The sequence below is a fragment of the Leuresthes tenuis genome, unplaced genomic scaffold (genome assembly GCF_036924035.1).
Source record: "Leuresthes tenuis unplaced genomic scaffold, fLeuTen1.0.hap1 SCAF_20, whole genome shotgun sequence".
Lineage (NCBI taxonomy): Eukaryota > Metazoa > Chordata > Actinopteri > Atheriniformes > Atherinopsidae > Leuresthes > Leuresthes tenuis.
Window position 1 is genome coordinate 12,907,136 of NW_027325374.1, and position 17,527 is coordinate 12,924,662.

A 17,527-nucleotide genomic window follows, 5' to 3' on the forward strand; every position below is an offset into this window, starting at 1 on the left:
TAAGATTTCCATAATACAAATTGGAGATGAAAGGACCTGAGTGACAGTGCTGATATGGTTCATGAATGAAAATGCTGAGATAAAATTAATTGGAGAAATCCATCTTTCAGGGTTTCTTTATACTTACCAAAAAAAAAAAAGAAATCTTACTTTTTTTTGCTGTTTTACCTGAATGCACACCAAAAAAAGCATTTGAGCTGATGTATAGTGACTTGTGGAGAAAGCAAAGACATAAAAGCTATTGAGAGTCTGTTGAGGAGAGCTGGAAAACAATTTTCTCTGTGTTGCCCAGAACGAGCCAGTGGGCACAACACACAGATGACAGCAGGAATAAATGATGGCCTGCGGTGAGCAAAAGGAAGTGTTTTAACATCTGTTTAACTCCTTCACCATCATTTGGACATTTTCCATTGAATAAAATATTGTTTATTTTTCTAAAGTATTAACTTAGTCTCTAAAAGATTATTTCAAACCCTGAGATAGTTCTTTATTTGTTTTTAAACTCAATTTTCCTACTCGAGTGATTATCAGCGGTTGTGTGCATTTACAGTAGGAGAGCATATTCGTTGTCAAGTGAGGGTGGAAAACTCCCTCTAGGTCATGTTCGGGAGTTTATTGGCCTCTCCCTCCCTCACTTTGCATTTTTCAAGTGATAAAAACAGCCTGATCCAGACTTATTCACCGTTCCTGCAAACCTGTAAATGACTGTATCCATGTCAAGAGGTCAATATACAACACAACTGAATCATCCCATCCCAGAAGAGCTTTCCGATGATCTCTTCACATGATAATGCAGCTCATGAAGTTAATGGTGGTACAGAGAAGCGACAGCTTTTTTGCTCATTGACTATGCATGAGCATCTGGTCAGTGTGAATGTGTTATCTGATCACTGTTCTCCCTCTGTAAGAGTCCTGATGTGTTTCCCTGGGCAGAAAAATAAACATGCAGGCTTGCAGAGCACACAGTCACGCTATACCCCCACATATGCCTCTATGGTGGCATATATAAATATATATGCTAGAGACCTGCATGTGCAGAAGAAGACGCAACATCACACGGACGCTGCATATATTGCTGTTATTTAATCCTTACAAGTGAAAGCACAGACTAGAGGGACGGTGACTGACTGAGTTCCCCCTATGCACATTTTAAATTTTTAGACCGGGATTATGATTCAATTACCTTGTCAAAAAGTAATCAATGAATGTTTGATCGACTTATTTTCTTGACTATTTGATATTCTGTTGGAATGCAAAAATGAAAAAGAAAATCATTAAGACATTGATTTTAACATAAGATTACCTTGGGAAATGAAGCTTGAAGTCAGATCTATGATGGACCAACAAATAAGCAAAACAAATAAAGAAATAAAAGATGGAGTAAATAATGATATTGAAAGGATTCATGAGTATTGACTTAAATCTTGTTTAGTTCACAGTCCTTGTGGATGAAAGAAAGCCTCCTCCTCCTCATTCCCACTTTTCTTAAACATGAAATGAACAAACAAAAATGAAAAAAATTGATTAAAAAAAGACTTGCAGTGCGATTGTAGCCCAATTGCAGCACTGCAGCTACCTAACCAGGGCCCAGTGTTTGTGGTTACTGCCACATAAAAGTATTTAAGACGAGACAAACATGAGTGAAACACTCATACCCACAACAACAAAAAGGTTATATTGGCCAGGTAAGAGTTTTCTTATTAGACACTGATCAACACTTAGGCCCAAGGTGGGAAATATGACCCGTATGAGCATTTATACCAAACCATGGAATCCTTAAAAAGAGGCAAGGAAGAGAAGGAGGTTTGATGGTACAGTTATGTGTGGTGCCTCCAGTCATTTGTGATTCCATGTAGACTATTTGAGACCGACATATGACATCTGTTTTTGTTTTTTTTTCTGAATTCATTTAGGTTAATCAAGGACAATACTTTCCAAAAGTCTTTTGTCACTTTCTGGCTGTGTTTAGGTAATATCATTACTTGGTTAGAGTTAAAAATTGAAACTACTTGGGAATAGCAAACAATCATGGTCAGAACTTAAATATTCTTTTAAAAATGCAACTGTTATATTCATGAAGGCATATTTTCACATTTTAGATGCAGTTGCTCAGTCTCTAAATGTCCCATATTTTACGAACACCATTTTAGGTTTATATTGACCTGCATAAGCAAATGACCTGTGGGTTCATATTTTAAGGGAGCTTAATCTTGACAGTATTCTTGGTAAGAGTAGTAAGTTCCAAGATGCCAGCTTTCCCCTACACACATAGGCCCTTTCTTTACTCACGAAAACAGGTATTTGCAAATGCAGTTTTTTTTTTTTTTTTTTTTTAAAAACGCCTTCAAGGGTCAACTGTTACATTTATGCGTGGAAGGGAATTCCAAGGTTTTCAGCTCGCAACAACACCTTGTTTTAGCGTAAGAACATGCGCTGATCTCTCCTTTGTTTACATGGTAATGGCAGACTTAGCCAAGAGAGTGCTTGCGAACAAGACTTGTTAGCACTTGTTACATGTTTGACCAAGAATATACTTTTTAATGACACGTTCACGTGAACAACTTGCTCCATTGTTGGGGCCGTAATTGTTCATGTACTTGCATGTGAACTACACTTCTTAGTGGAGGATTGCTCCAGGAGGCACACCAGCTGTTTTTATGTGGATAAAATGACAAAAAGAAAAAAAAACATGAACGTAGATCATAACTTGGAATACTTTTGTTCATAGTAGTCTAAATGAACTGATAAAAGGATGGCAAGAGGAAAAAAAAACTCTAAATGTGCTCAAAATCCAGTGTTCACATGGAGTTGTGTAATCCAAGATGACCCCGTATGACATCATTAGTGATGTCATGCATATTAGGTGATTAAATGAACAACCTTCATAAACGTTGGGTCACAGTTAATATTTTTCTTAATTTTAGTACCTTAGTATCTCTAACCACCTATAAGCAACAGCTTTTGGAATCTTGTCAAAATGAAAAAAAGAGAAACTGGCACCTAAAGGGTTAAATAGCAGAAAACTATTATGAGACGATACACGCATAGATGCACTTTACTGCTGTCTATGCATTTTCATAGATTCTTTTGAAAATATGCTTTGTGGACTTTTTGTTTAATTTTCTATTCTAATTGGTAAAATCCCACTTTTAAAAATACCCGTTTGTGTGCACTCAGCCATGGACCGTTTTGCCTCTATGACTACCTCCCTTGTCAGCTCAGAGGAGGATCAACTTTGACCCTTCATCACTTTCGAGCATAAAACAGACGCACCACTTAGGTGCGGCAGCCCCAGCTTGAAAGTGATGTGTGAAAAGGGCTTATTTCACATGTCCAATGACATTGAATTTTTCTTTTTTGTCCGCGTAGTTCTTTTTTTATCTGCCAGCACAAAAACAGAGAAAATCCTTTCTGCGGACACAAATTAGCACATGAAGTATTCATTCCTATTTCCCAAGCTGGACCATACTTCAATCACTTTCTGTCAGATGTATTTAAATGCCCTCCTGCCCTACACACCTTCTTACTTTCTATGTGCGCAGCTGCCACGGTAAACCATAATAGATCTATCTCACAACCTCTCCCAAAAACCCACCCTTCATTTTGTTTCACTGTCTTCGTCTGCCAGATGCTACTGATACGTTTCCTCTTCAGCAAACAATCGATTTGCATCTCATTTGATGGCGTGAATGATCATTTGTAAAACAGTACAGAGAAAGACAGAAGTGATGTAGAAATGTGATGTATACTTAAAAAAAAGATGTTGAATACTTTCTAATCAGTGCTGGTGCTGATTTAAGGAGATTGTGAGGACATGTTAATCTAACCTCACTGAAAGTTTTTGGCAGTTTTCATCAACTTTGCTGTGTAGATAAATTACACGAGTATCATAATAAGATCAGTTTGTTTTTTATTTTGAGCACTATCAAATGAAAATCTTCCTTGAAGCAAAATTCCTCATTATACATTATTATGTCTTTGTGAGGAAAGGTCTGTGAATTATTTTCACCTGATCATTTATCTGAGCCAATTTTGTCTTAAGCGAAGCGGAGGTCATCTTGTGTCATCAACCAGTTACATAATCAAATTTATTTTTCTGCTATACTCGGCAGTATGACTAATTAGCCCTGGATGTCCTCAGATGTCTAATATCTAGAAAATCGCCTTCATCTATATGCGTAGTCGAAGCAGAGCAAGTCGCGGAGCAATCCGGTAAACAACATGACTTATGTTGACTTGAAGGCAAAATAATTAGCTGAATCTGCAGCTGGAGGAGAAGGTCAAGGGCTTTGATTTCAAATAAGAGAAGGACGAAGGGAAGTTGGTTAACCTTCCAGCCCATGGTTATTTGCCACCAGAGGAGCTTCTATTACTCTGTACTCTTGCCCTCTAAAAGTGTCCTTCAATACATAAACAACTCACACTCACGTGTAAGGTTTTAATATTTGATCGGTGCTGGTTTAACTGTCCCAGCAGGTGACACGTGTGCTGTTGATGCATTCTGCAGGCTGAGGTAATGCTGGATGTTGAAAACAGCACGTACACAACTGCAATCATTCAGACATTATGATGCATCCTTCTTTATAAGGGAAAAAAAAACAAAAAACAATACTCAAACTTATGCTTTCAAAAAATTTATTATTTAGCAGTTGGAATATTAAGTTTATTTTTGCTTTATATTGGCAATAATACACATATCCCCTGATGTCAGCATCCCTGCATTCCCAAAGTTTTTGTTGTGAAATTAATAATCAAATTCAAGAGAAAAGAAAGTCTCTGGTCCAAAAGTGATTTGTGATTGCCTTTGGTCTCCCATGCGTAACGGGGTGATGTTCTGCACCAAGAGATTTTACCACTGTACTGTGGTAAACAAGTCAAATAAGCATGTAAATAAACACTTATTCAGTAAAAGTGATAAATACCTACGGTGTATGAACGTGACTTTGTGCATGATTTTAATCATTTTTTTCACCCAGTTCAGGTTGATTGATCATATGCTTAACCCTGCTCCCACTCCTTGCTTTTTCAAACTGCTTTGCTGCCGACGTGCAGACTAAATGAGTTTCAAAACCAAAACTGTGATTAAATTTTACATCCCTGATTGATGGCATTAACTGGTTTTAGTAACATGCCTAAACAGAGTGCGGTTTAGCAATTCCGAAAACAGTCTTGGAGCTTAAAGAATATGCCTTCACAATGCTTTTTTTTTTCTTAAACCGTCTACCCAAACCTTTAAGTGATCACAATTGATGACGGGAAAAGCAGCAAATTTGCACATTTAAGAAACTGGAACCATCAAACATTGGCAAGCTTCAGCTCTTCCGCTAGATACAATTTAAAATATTACATAATATCTCATAAGCACAACATTGTTTTGTATTTCAAAACCTTATTTATAAAAATAGAAAGTAACTACAACTTACAGAAAACTATATTGACATAAAAAAAAACATTTTTTTCCCTAAAAGATGAATATATAGCCACTGAAATTATAAATATTCAAGCAAGGAACCTTAGTTTGGACTTCTGAAGCTGACAGTTTTGTGAGGCTCAGATGATTGCGCTAAATGATCTGATTCAGTCAACAACTTCAGTCAACAGAGAAGTGGCCCTATTTTCCCCAAACAATGTAATAACCAATCACAGTGGAGCATCCATTCAGTTGATTCAATATCGCACAAACGCGTTCATGCTCACACTGAGCATGTGCAGTTTGCAGCGATGGTTGCTGAAGATTTGCCAGATAACATTCTTGGGAATCTCACAGACAGAGGTAGACAAAAGGCAGGTTGATGATATTTTGTTCAGCCTAGTCTTGTGGAATAGATTAACATTCCATTAGTAATGCATGTTGTTACTATGCATTTTGTTTATTGCGTGTCACTGTACTGCTAAGGGAGTATATCATGCCCTGTATGTTCACCCTAACCATAGACATTTTTTGTGGGTTTTTTTTAATGGTGACAGATAAAAAGCTGAAATATTGTATAAATGACATGCAAAAGGTGCCAGAAATAGCATGCTATTTACACACAAAACCGGGAAAAGCCAATTAGGTATGCTAAATAAATGTGAGTTATAAATAAATGAGTTGGGCGCCTGATTAATTGATATTTTCAGCTAGTTTTAAACTACTAAAAAAGAACAGGAAAAGTGGTCTAAGTATGAACCAATATCCATACACACAACACTGTGCTTAAAGACTGAGACTAAAGCTAATGGCTTTATGCAAAAAAATGGCAACCTTGAAATATGAGGACCTATGATGCAGTCCTTGGCCTTGTCTTTTAAGCTTATTGGCTGGACTTGCTGTTGATTGGAATGTACTTACTCAAATTCCAAATTAACAAATTATCTCCCTCTTAAATGTATTTATCCATTGAAAAGGAACCAACCTGCACACTCTTTACACCAGACACTTTGGCATGTTAACAAATCTACTGTAAAGCTATACAGGCAGCCTGTCTTGGTTATCTTTGCAAAGCATTGTCAAAACAATCTGTCACTGTTCTTGGGGAGGGTTTAGCAAATGGTCAATGCAGCTCATTTATAATTGTCACTTCAAATAAAAAAAAAGTAGAGTGGTTAATAACAATAACAAAACATTTGATGTAACTCTGTGAGCTTTAAATGAAGGAAACAAGCACATGGATAGAAGTGTTGGAAAGCAGAGGGGGGCACAGACGGTGATCTGTCAAAACTGACTCACAGTTTGAGCGGATGGATGGCTTAATAATGTTGTCCCTCTATTTGTGGCCATGGACAACTAGTAGAGAGCTTGTAGCTAAATGTGAAGCACTGAACAAAAATTACAGAAAAAAAACAAACATTATGTATCACAGTAGTTTTTATTTATATGCAATGCCCATCAAGCCTGTTTGAGTTTTTTGGGGTTTTAATTCTATAGTTAGAGGTCAACGATCGGCGTTCATCCTGCGCAGTTTGGCGGGCAGGTTGTCCTCTGGCCGACTCCCTACAAAAGGAATCTGGACTGGTGCTGGGGTCGGAACAGTGATATTACTAATTGCTGCTGACATTCTGTGTTTCTCCAGATCACCCTCCTCAGCATCTCCATCCAAGGACAACAGCTGGACCTGCTCCTCTGGTCGTGCTTGTCTCACTGTTGTGATAGAGCTTGACCTCAACCTCTGAATGCTAAGTGGCAGGTCTCCTGTGCTGGAGGCTCTATCCCCAGGGAAGGCTGGCGCTGTCTTCAACCCCCTCCACAGGTGCTCCTCCTTGGTGGAGCTCATGCGCTGGAGTTTTTTGGGCAGCCTCGAGGCCTGGTCGTCTGCGTAGTCTGCATTGTCAGCTGACAGGAGCCTCTCCCTCCGGCCTCCGCGGCTACTGTTACCCAGCAGGGGGGAGGAGGGAGTGGGTGCAACCGGTAAAGGGTTGGGTGATGTAAGTGAGGACTTCTCCTCCTGCTCTTTGACGCTGTAGGGAGGTGTGGGGACCTCAAAGGTGTTGTGGAATTGGGAGTAGTCTACTCTGAAGAACCCCTCTTCCAGGGACATGACAGGGAGAAAGCGATGGCCCCACAATACTTCATCCTCGGTGTAAGATGTCCTTGCCTGGCATGTCATACCTACAATAGAGAAAATTAACATAGCAGAGCAATATTTCAAATACAAACCATCAAAAGACAAAAAGGAGATGACTTGAGAGGTGACTATTAAATAAAAATGGGAAGTCTGCTGCACAGGAGCGGGGAATTGCTTTAGGGAAAAGGAGGAAAGGAGCATGAAAAAAGAGGCAACCACAATGGATAAAAACTTGCGCTATTGAATAATTAAAGCACATGAAATTAAACATTCTGTTCAATATTTTATTCTATATTACCGCAAAAGGCTGTATCCCACAGGCTAAAGGATGATGAAACAAATGATTAGGAGCAGAAGCTCTTCTGTAAAGTTACAGCAGGAAAAAAAAAGAAATGAGAAAATAAGAAATTGCTCTCACCTGTGGTCTCCACGATGCCCTCGAGAATAACAACAATCTCAAACTGCTCGTTCATGAGCGAACGCTGTGAGAGATCAAAGAACGGGCTCTTGGTGTTGATCTCATGGCAGATGGTTAAAGGGGACACCAAGAAAAGCTGGTCGGCCCCCGTGCCAAAACCTACGTCCAGCTCACACTGGTCCAGGGGCAGAAACTCTCCCTCTGGGGTCTGCCGAGACTGAAAAACCCAAATAATGAAGACATTCACATTTTTACTGCATTAAGAGTAATGACCATGAACAACTTTTTAATGTCCTTATACTGTACATTGCTGCTGCGCATCTTTTTCTTCTTCAGTTTGAAACAACCTGTTTTGACTCGAAAGCGAGTCCAGGACATCTGCTTATTCCATGTTTGAGGTGCGCCACACAAGCCTATAATCAGTCCAGTGTGACAAATGGGGAAATGACCAAGTCAAGGAAGAAAAGATAGACTACAAAAGAGGTGGTGTCAACCAGAGGAGCCCAAAGAAAAGCATACGATAATACATAAGAAACAGTCCAGAAAGAGGCACTTCACTACAAATCATATTGACCTAAAAATTTACCATGACCAAACCCTGCAAGTTAACAGGATTTGATTTTTAGGTTTGTAATATATAAAATCTAAAATCTAACCCCACAACCTCAGATGGATGGTTGAGTATTTCCATGTTTGACATTTTAGAAAACACTCCTTTTCACTTTCCATTTAGTTTATTTACATTCCGTGTACAAGAAAAGTCATTTTAGGCCAACTACAGAGAAAGTAAACGAGTCCAATGCAGGTCCAGTTATTTGAAAGTCAAATTCACTTTCAAATTCAAGTGTTATCCAGTTCAATCTCATTCAGTCAGGTGCAATCCAATTCAATCCAGTGTATCACACAGTGGGTTTACATGATTAGATTATAGCTATAGTTGGGTTATGCTCCTTATCTGAGCAAGGGTAATTATCCTTTGTTACATGGCGGTGAATGAATCGAATCACTGGCACAAAGCATGCAATACCACATGGCGCTGTACCCATTTCAACTATCGCTAATAGAGCCACTTCCGGTTGACGTCGGTGAAAACAGTGCTGAAAAGAGCCACTTTGAGATTTAAGCCACTGCTATTGGTAGCTTTATTTTAAAGCCCTGTGGGTGACTGCTATTCAGTTTACAAGAACACTTTAGTGGCCATTTTTCATACAAAACACCTGACAGGTACCATTTGTGTGCCTGTACTTTTAAACCTTGGATTGGGAATGTGAGCGAAGAAAAGAAGAGGCTACATGAAATAGCTATGACAACGTAATTTCTTTTGTCATTTGGAACAGGGATAGGGCAGGGAGGCAGTTGTTTTATTGTTTAATATTAGCTGGGGTGACGCCTGTAAACTCAGAGACTCCAGTTTTCGAGGACTGCTTCCATCATTCCCACTCATTGAGCAAGTAGGTGATAAAAAGAGAAAAGATGCATTTTCTTTGCTCTCAGGCTCAGTTACAGCTGTGCTGCTGCAAAATGATAGTACTTAAATATACTGTTGTGGAACAGTTTGCTTTACAGACCCATTGATTTTTAAAGTTGGGAAAGGCTGGCTACATTTTATTGGCTGTAACATTAACTTTTTTTCTGAGCGTAAAATGAGTCAACAAAAAAGAAAAATCTTTTTCCCACAACTTTGTCAGACAGTACAAGCATTAGTAATATATATACGGTATTTATTTTATTTTGAGACACCTCTTCAGAACATAAGACCATATTGAAACCTAGATTAAACTCAATTTAAACATGAATAAATAACCAAATGGTCACAACTGAAATAATCTGTCATTTACTAAGATTTTTATTCTGCCAATACTCAAATTGAAATATTTCTTTAGTCATCTTCTTGGCTCTTTAGCTAACGAGCCACTTGGTCCACAGATGGCAAACAGGCTGTCATTTGCATTCACAGTGATGCTGAGGACAGAAGAGTGTGACATTTCACAGGAAGACGTCTGTGCCCACAGATCCCTGGCTTCATGCCTTCATGAGGGAAAGTGTCATGTATGGGCCTACATCAGTGTTGGGTGCTCCCATAATACGCAGACTGGGAGGTTATGTTACATATCCTCTAAGGTTAAATCAGAAACTGAGAGAGCAAGACCGTTGGATGTCTTGCATAGACGTGTGTTGATGATAACAGACCAAGTTTAGAAGAAGAGAAGAAAAGCTGCAAATCCCAGCACCACCTACTGGTCTTTTATCTATCAGTCTTTGGGTTAGATCCTTTAAAGGAATGAAATGCTGTGATTAAATTTTGGTATTTCTGGTCTCTTTCATGTCTTGACAGGGTGTGCAGCAGGGGGTGCCAACACAGTGGGCTGTGACAAAACAATGCAAGCTCAGTTTTTGTTTCCGCCTAATGCCATCCTTCAAGTCACTGAGTCAGCCAATCCAACACAAGCGCATAGTCTGTTCTATTTCCCCTGTTTACGTTGTTGTCTTTGCATCCAAAGATGAAGTATTAAGTATAATAGGCTTTTTTACAGCTACATTACAGCTGATTTCCACCAAATTTCCTCTACTGGAAACCAACAAGTCCTCCAACTAAATCTGACACTGATAAACTGATGTGACTCATAACAGCATGTTGTAAGGTACCGCTCCTACAAGCAACAGGAGGGAAATACAATTTATACTACCGTTACCACATCAGAGCAGACGTCTTTTGTTTCAGAGGTCCATCTAAGGAGGATGGAGGGAAACAATTTTTTTAAGTCAAGAATTTTTTTCAGATTTGGCCTTTCCATCAGTTTTGATAAAGCAATACCTATAATGCACATATTTGATGGACAAATAACCCTTTTTTGTAGATACTAACTATCAGATCCAAAAAGCATCTATTAAATAAGACGGGGCCAGGCGAGCATTTTCGCAACTTTAGGCTAAGTTAAGCCAGCCAGTAAAAGCCCCCCCCCCCCCCCCCCCCCCCCCTCTGGAGTTTCTACGGGATCTTGAAATGCTGCTGGCCCCTTTGTGAAACAAATATTTCCAAAAAAGTCAGGTGATTTCTTTAAATGTACATTACACTACCAACTTTCAGCAGAATATAAATTGTTCTTCATTAAACAGCTTTTTGCTACCAGCCCTCAGCAGATTGACATTTAATGTCAAAAACAGGCAAAACAATGATGAAGACAGTGGAACTGATTTCCCCATTTTACTGTCAATCTCTCCTCTTCTGAAAATGCTTCCTCCACCCTCTATAAATGGCACATCAAAACAACAATTTTAAAAGCCATATTTGCTTAATAATTTACTTATGTTCCCAATTAATTTGATAACAAATTGTAAGTAAATTGCCGTTGCCAAAGTGCAGCCAGGTCCCATGTGTTAGTTCTGCTCTCCATGTCAGTGAGACTGGAAACCCATTTCCTGGGATGGGATATGTAAAATCCAGCTATAAAAGTGAAGCTTATAATGTTAATATACTGCTCATGGCTCCAATGACTACTGTAGCAAGGAGGTGTTGCAGCTTACCTCAACCTCTGCAAAGGAGAAATATGCTCGACTTCGAATGGTTTTAACAAGGAGAAAGCCTTGTGTGTTATCCTACTGCTGCTAAACAGTTAGTGCCACGGGGGGGAAATTAATGGACTTTGGAAGAGGTCTCGATATGGAAGGAGCGCTTAATTTACCAAGCCACCTGAGAGTCAGGGTGAGTGAAAGCAGACCTTATCCCCAGTGACTCACTTCCTCCTGTGTGCGACAGTGAGAGAGTGTGTGTGCATGTGTTTGTGCGACTGATGCAAAAAAAAAAACCAAAGGGTGACTATGAAAGTTGAAAAAGAAGCACATTCCTACACATTTGTCCTTGTGTCTGTTGTGAGAATTAGTTGTTGTCGACTTGTCCAGTTTGGCTTTGATCCCAGCATCAAACATCAAGCCATTCACAATCTATTCACAGTGACATTAAAGCCAATTCAATTTCATTGTCCCCTCCTCTCTCCTTTCTCCCGCTTTTTCTTATTGTCCATCAGAGTTCAGCAGTGGCAGATGTTGTGAGTCATGCTGACATGTGTGCCTGTCTGTCTGTCTTTCTGCTGCAAGCCCTTATCACCTGTCTCCTGCTGTGGACCAACCTACTGAGCCATGCTTCTGCTGACACTGATGAGCACCACCCAGCTGTCACTCCATCTCTTTGTATTGTAGTTTGGTCCCATTTGCCACATTGCTGCTGTTAACTGCTTTGTTCTCTTCCTTTGTCTGCGGGATTAACGTGTTTTCTCCATTCTCTGCATGCAAACCAGCTGCAAGCTTCTTCTTAACTCACATACCACCAGTGCTGCAAGGGTCAGTGCACCTCTGCATTCTACTGATTTATTAATGGATGCTGCATTAATATTAATAGAAACTCAAAAACTGTTTTCCCCTTCATTTAGGGTGTTACATGGTTTCTTGCACTTGTAAATGTTCTGTTTAAAGTTCATGTCATAATTCTCTTCCACTGAAATGCCCCATCTGTAGTTGGATTTTTTACTTCTTCAGACGTCCATATCATTATGAAATACATTTGCAAGATGTTTGCCTTTTGGCTCTACCTTGATATACCTCAAACAAACAACAATAAAAAGCATTTGCCTCCAGTGTTGCTAACTTTTTCTAATTTATTACCACTAAAGTTTGCAAAAAAAAAGTAACTAAAGGTCACTAGATGACATCATACTCTAATTACAATATCGGGGACATCATCACTTAACATTGCATTCTGTTCGGTTTCATCCTTTTACATCTGTTTTTTCCGGTTCTATGGTCTGCGCTCATATATGCTGTATATTAATACAACCAAATTCCCAATTTTTGTTGTCAGAGGTGACAAGCTGTGACAGAAAAGCACCCCATTATGTGTTCAACCATATTGCATTTGAAAGCATTGCAAGGCTGCTTCTCTTCTGTAATAAAATCTTGATTTTATAAGCATGGTGTTTATCTGACAAAGCTACCATCCACTCAAGTTAAAAGAAACACCTGTGCAGTGATTTTTGGATCTGTGAACATGTATGATGAAAATGTCTTGAACATTTTCTCTAAGTCACAGTTGGCTGTCAGCTGCCATGCAGTGGATACTGCTACACTTCCTTCGCTCTGTTGTGCTGGTAGCACTGCAGCTGCACAAGCATGAATAAGCCTGCCTGCTACCTTTTTCTCTCTAGAATGCATGACTCCCACATAGCAGACAAATAGATCCTGCCCTTGCAGAGCAATGTTGGCAACTCTCTTCCCTATAAAGTAGTTAAGGTTTATCCAAAAAGTGACTAGAATTGTCGCAAGGAAATTAAAAAAAAAAAGGTTGCAAAGGGAGTCTAAGGTGATGAAAATCTGAGGACAGGTGAGGAAATCTGATGACAAATACATTAAGTAGGTAACACTATCTGCTTTACACTCATTTTTATTAATCAGGTGACTGGATCAGACTGGGCTTTTAGACAGAAGGTAATGGGATGTGTTGCAACAAAGCAATATGGAGTAAAATTACATGTTTTCATTAATGTGTTAAAACCTACTTGAGCACCACTGGAACCAATTTCTGATCACAAATTTAGTCATGGCTTATTTAGAATTTGCCACTGCTCTTTCTTTTGTCAAAGAAAACCTAGCTAAAGGATGCAGATAATTAAAAAGGACAAATGTAGGATCACAACCGTGACAGAATGACATGCAGAGACAACATGATTAAGGTAAAATAACTCAAAGTAGGGGCCTTAAGATATAAGGTCAGTCAAATCCAGGCAAGTCCTGTATTTCCATTTGAACTAACACTGGGGATACTCTGAAAAGGAACTTTTGAAATGGAAAGAGAGACGCCTATCAGGTGCAACCACTTCTTTTGAACAGTTCTTAGACCCAGAATTCTATCCAGGAATAAAGCCACCTCCAGCACCACCATATGGATGGTGGATGGTGATAAACTGATTGCAAATTGTCAACCATATGCAGGATTGTTTGTTTTGTTTTCATTTTCAGTTCATAAGATGTTATTTTAGAAACAAACCCATACTGGCATAGGAAATATTTAGTACTTTTTACACTGAACAAAATTAAGTTATAAGGTTGAAACACTGCACCAACATTTGGTTATTATGACTTTTATTTAACCAGGAGAAGTCTTATTGAGTTGAAATATCTCTTTTTCAAGAGAATCCTGGTCAAGGCAGCAACATCATAACATGCAGAATATTATGTTTCATCATAATACTTATTTACGTCACTTAATTCTTATAACACAGCTTGACTAAATTCAGAGAGTCCAAATCCCATAATAATTCACAACCCATGCTTACTCATGACTATCCCATTATTTTATTGCTGCTGCCATGTCACAGGACATTTACACGGCTCTGTCATCTGGATTTACGGCTTCATGCCTCATTTCTCCAGTGAAGTTTGTGAGCCGGCCTCTGACTGTGACCTTGAACTGCGTGTTACCTGAACACAATCCACAGCATTGTTTCCAGAAGTGCTTGTGTAGCACTACGGGATGATATAGAGTGAATTCACCCAATAATACACCACTGACAGGCACGGTGATGTAGCTTTAAGGGCTCCAAATCAGCACAGCAGTGCAGCTACGCCGTTATCCTGCACACTGTTTCTAACTGCACATTTAGTCCAGAATCAAAAGAAACCAAAGGTTTTCTTCTGACATAGTCACTACATCTGTTTCGAGAGAGTATGCCAGTGTGCAAGAAGAAAAACAAAACTTCAAGAGACAATCGGTGAAAACACATTTCGATTGTTTCCCGTTTGTTCTGTAGGCAACTGATGACAGTGAATATGTTTTTTAACAGTTAATTAGGATGTCTATTCTGTCTCAAAAAAGCAAACACATAGATAGTTTCTTTTTAAAAAGATTACTTATTATTATAAATTATTATTTAACTGGCATAACTCACAAAAAAAGTTAATTGCATATAATGAATCAGATGATTTCTGAACAGAAGCCAGTGACAATTTAAATTAATACAAAATCAGAAATTGTCATACAGGTTAATTAAACCTGAGAGCTAAAGGCAAGACTGCGTGGCCAAGGATTTCAGTCCTGTATATGTGTAAGTATTCATGCAGCAGTTGTTATGCCAGATGTTGAAGCCTCCAAAAATCAAGACCTGAGACGGCCCCAACAGTTTTCTTTAAAAATGAATCCACAGAGATTATTCTATAAAAAAAATAGGTAATTGTGCCACTGCAACATTTTGTCTTGTCAACCATAACAGAAAGCATTACAGAGAACTATTAGTGTTGAAATGTCTGAATCCAGCTGTCCTCTGTGGGGGAAGAAAAGTCGATAACACAGCATTTTCTTTCTTGATTAGCCCTCTTTAATAGCTTGTTGATTGAGTGCAATCAAGAAACTGTATTTTTCTTTGACCTTCGAGACTACTAATTAAAGAAGAAATGATAAGGAATTGGAAAATAAAAGCCATCCCAGAGAGAGCAGAAACAGTATATTAAGTTAATTAATCTTGACGTTTAATGTGCTGAGTGACTTTTATTTGTCTAATAGATACTATTCAAATTCTTTTTAATTTGACAGAAACTAAAGAAAAAAACAACAGGCATTTAACAAAAAGCATTGCTTTCAATGATAGCATGTGTCTGGGTGAGATTGGAGTCATAAAGTAAGTCTTAAGGGTAGTTCTCATATACTGAAGGTTCAGAAAAGTCACTTGACATATACAAATAAGTAAAGCTGCTTTTAGACATCTGCTAAGGTTTGAAGAGGAGTACAGTGAAATAATGCAGCATAGTCACAACATATATATATATATATTCTGAGAGGAATTGAGAGGACTTTCCCCTGGTGGAGGTATGAGATAAAGAAAATGCTGTTTGGCACTAAAGTATTAGTCTGTTTTACTTGTGAGGTTGTTTGACACATGTTTTCCTCCTCTCTCTTATCATAGTCAGCACCAGCTGCCTCGCAGCTCTGCTTTCTACTTCTGGCTTTTTTCACCGCTTCATAAAAAGCTTTATCCCTGTCAGCTCTTCCTGTTTCAGATTTGTAGCGTTCTTACATTCTGGAAAGAATGACCGCGGAAGTTGTGATCCTTGTGGCCCTGTGGAGATTGATTCAATTGATCTTTTAATCAATAAGTACAGTTTCGGCTGTCCTCTGGGAGACCATTCTTCTCATCTACGGACAGCGGAAGCAGAGGCTGAACTTAGATATACAGCCATATGACAGCTATTCTGCTGACAGGGGAGGGGGCGCAGTTTGTGATGACCCAGACTGTATGTGGCAACACAGTAGGGAGCTCAGAAATAAAAGGGGGGCGGGGGGTTGAAACTGAATGGTGAATGCAGCTTTAAAGTAGGTCTTTGGGGGGGTAAATGATGAGTCATTAAAATAAACCTACGAAACAATGGACCCTCAGGGAATGCAGTTAACTCTGGGGATGACAATACAATTAATGCGGGGCTCGTGACGCGTTCACTCAACAAAATGAGCGCGTTCCGAACAATCAAGTGACGGTGATGATGACATTTCAGGAGTTGAGATTGTGCAAAAGCAATAAACTGGTGTTTTCCTTTTCTTTTGCTTTTTTCAATAGCCCGTATTGCGATCCTCGACCTGTAACCTACCTTAATGAGTTTGCACCTGATCTGCGCGGACACCATGTGGCTGTTCCGCAGGTTCCCCACTCGGAACATGAGGCACAACTTCCCGTCCCGCTGCGAAATCACCGCGTCCTGGCTGAACATGAGCGTCTCCGCGCGCTTCTTCGGCTGCGACATCTTGATGAACATGCAGCCGATGAGGAAGGCGTCCACAATGGAGCCCAGCAAAGACTGGAAGAGGAAAAGGATGATACCCTCTGGGCACTTCTCTGTGATGTAGCGGTAGCCGTAGCCGATAGTCGCCTCGGTCTCGATGAAGAACAGGAACGCGGAGGGAAAGTTGTAGACGTTGGCGACGCACGGGGTGTAGGACGACTCGTGGCCGGCGTTGCTCAGGTCGCCGCGGATGTATGCGATCACCCACCACATTGAAGCCATGACCAGCCACGCGACTGTATAAGTGAGGATGAAAATGAGCAGGTTCCATCGCCACTTAAGATCCACCAGCGTGGTGAAGAGGTCGGAGATGTACCTGCTGGTCTCCCCGCCAAGGTTACCGTGCTGGACGTTGCAGCGGCCGTTCTTCTCCACAAAGCGCTGCCTCTTTTTCTTCACAGGTGCGGAAAAAGTCATGCTCCGGTTGGTGTTCACCACCTGGTAGTCCTCACCAAATTTCCTCCGTAAAGCTGACATTGTATCAATCACCTACTTGAGACAAATGATCAATACTTGTGCAGAATTAGGCTCTTTGCGCAAGTTTGGTGCCCCCCACCCCCCACCCCCTGCCCAAACCATGCAAAAAATTCAGCGCGCTCCACGCATCCTGTTAGATGGAGATGCGCCTCTATCCAGTACTAAATGAATCGTAAGTGAGAGATTCTGCGCAATGCATGATACCGACTCGCTCCTTTACGCAGAGGGATCTCCTCCGAGTGCAAACTTTGAGTTCAGGTCTCATCCA

The 17,527-nt window shown here is 39.8% G+C and overlaps 2 protein-coding genes across 2 annotated transcripts in view; one reads left to right on the forward strand and one right to left on the reverse strand.

Annotated features, from left to right (window-relative positions):
- LOC140278105 (supervillin-like) overlaps positions 1-17,527 on the forward strand; it is a 156,004-nt gene that overhangs the window by 68,083 nt on the left and 70,394 nt on the right. The gene's annotated exons all lie outside the window — the stretch shown is intronic.
- Positions 4,675-17,364, reverse strand: LOC140278172 (G protein-activated inward rectifier potassium channel 1-like). Its single transcript, XM_072373109.1, has 3 exons — positions 16,591-17,364; positions 7,963-8,179; positions 4,675-7,588 (listed from the first exon to the last, which is right to left on the reverse strand). Exons 1-3 carry the CDS (start codon positions 17,257-17,259, stop codon positions 6,915-6,917), a joined length of 1,560 nt encoding a protein of 519 aa, XP_072229210.1. The 5' UTR covers positions 17,260-17,364; the 3' UTR covers positions 4,675-6,914.

Excerpts from the sequence above, each read along its gene's own strand:
- LOC140278172 (XM_072373109.1), bottom strand. The coding sequence starts at position 17,259 with ATGTCAGCTTTACGGAGGAAATTTGGTGAGGACTACCAGGTGGTGAAC. Across the intron at positions 8,180-16,590 it reads TCAGGTGCAAACTCATTAAG|TCTCGGCAGACCCCAGAGGG; the intron begins GTAGGTTACAGG and ends TGGGTTTTTCAG. Across the intron at positions 7,589-7,962 it reads GGGCATCGTGGAGACCACAG|GTATGACATGCCAGGCAAGG; the intron begins GTGAGAGCAATT and ends TCTCTATTGTAG.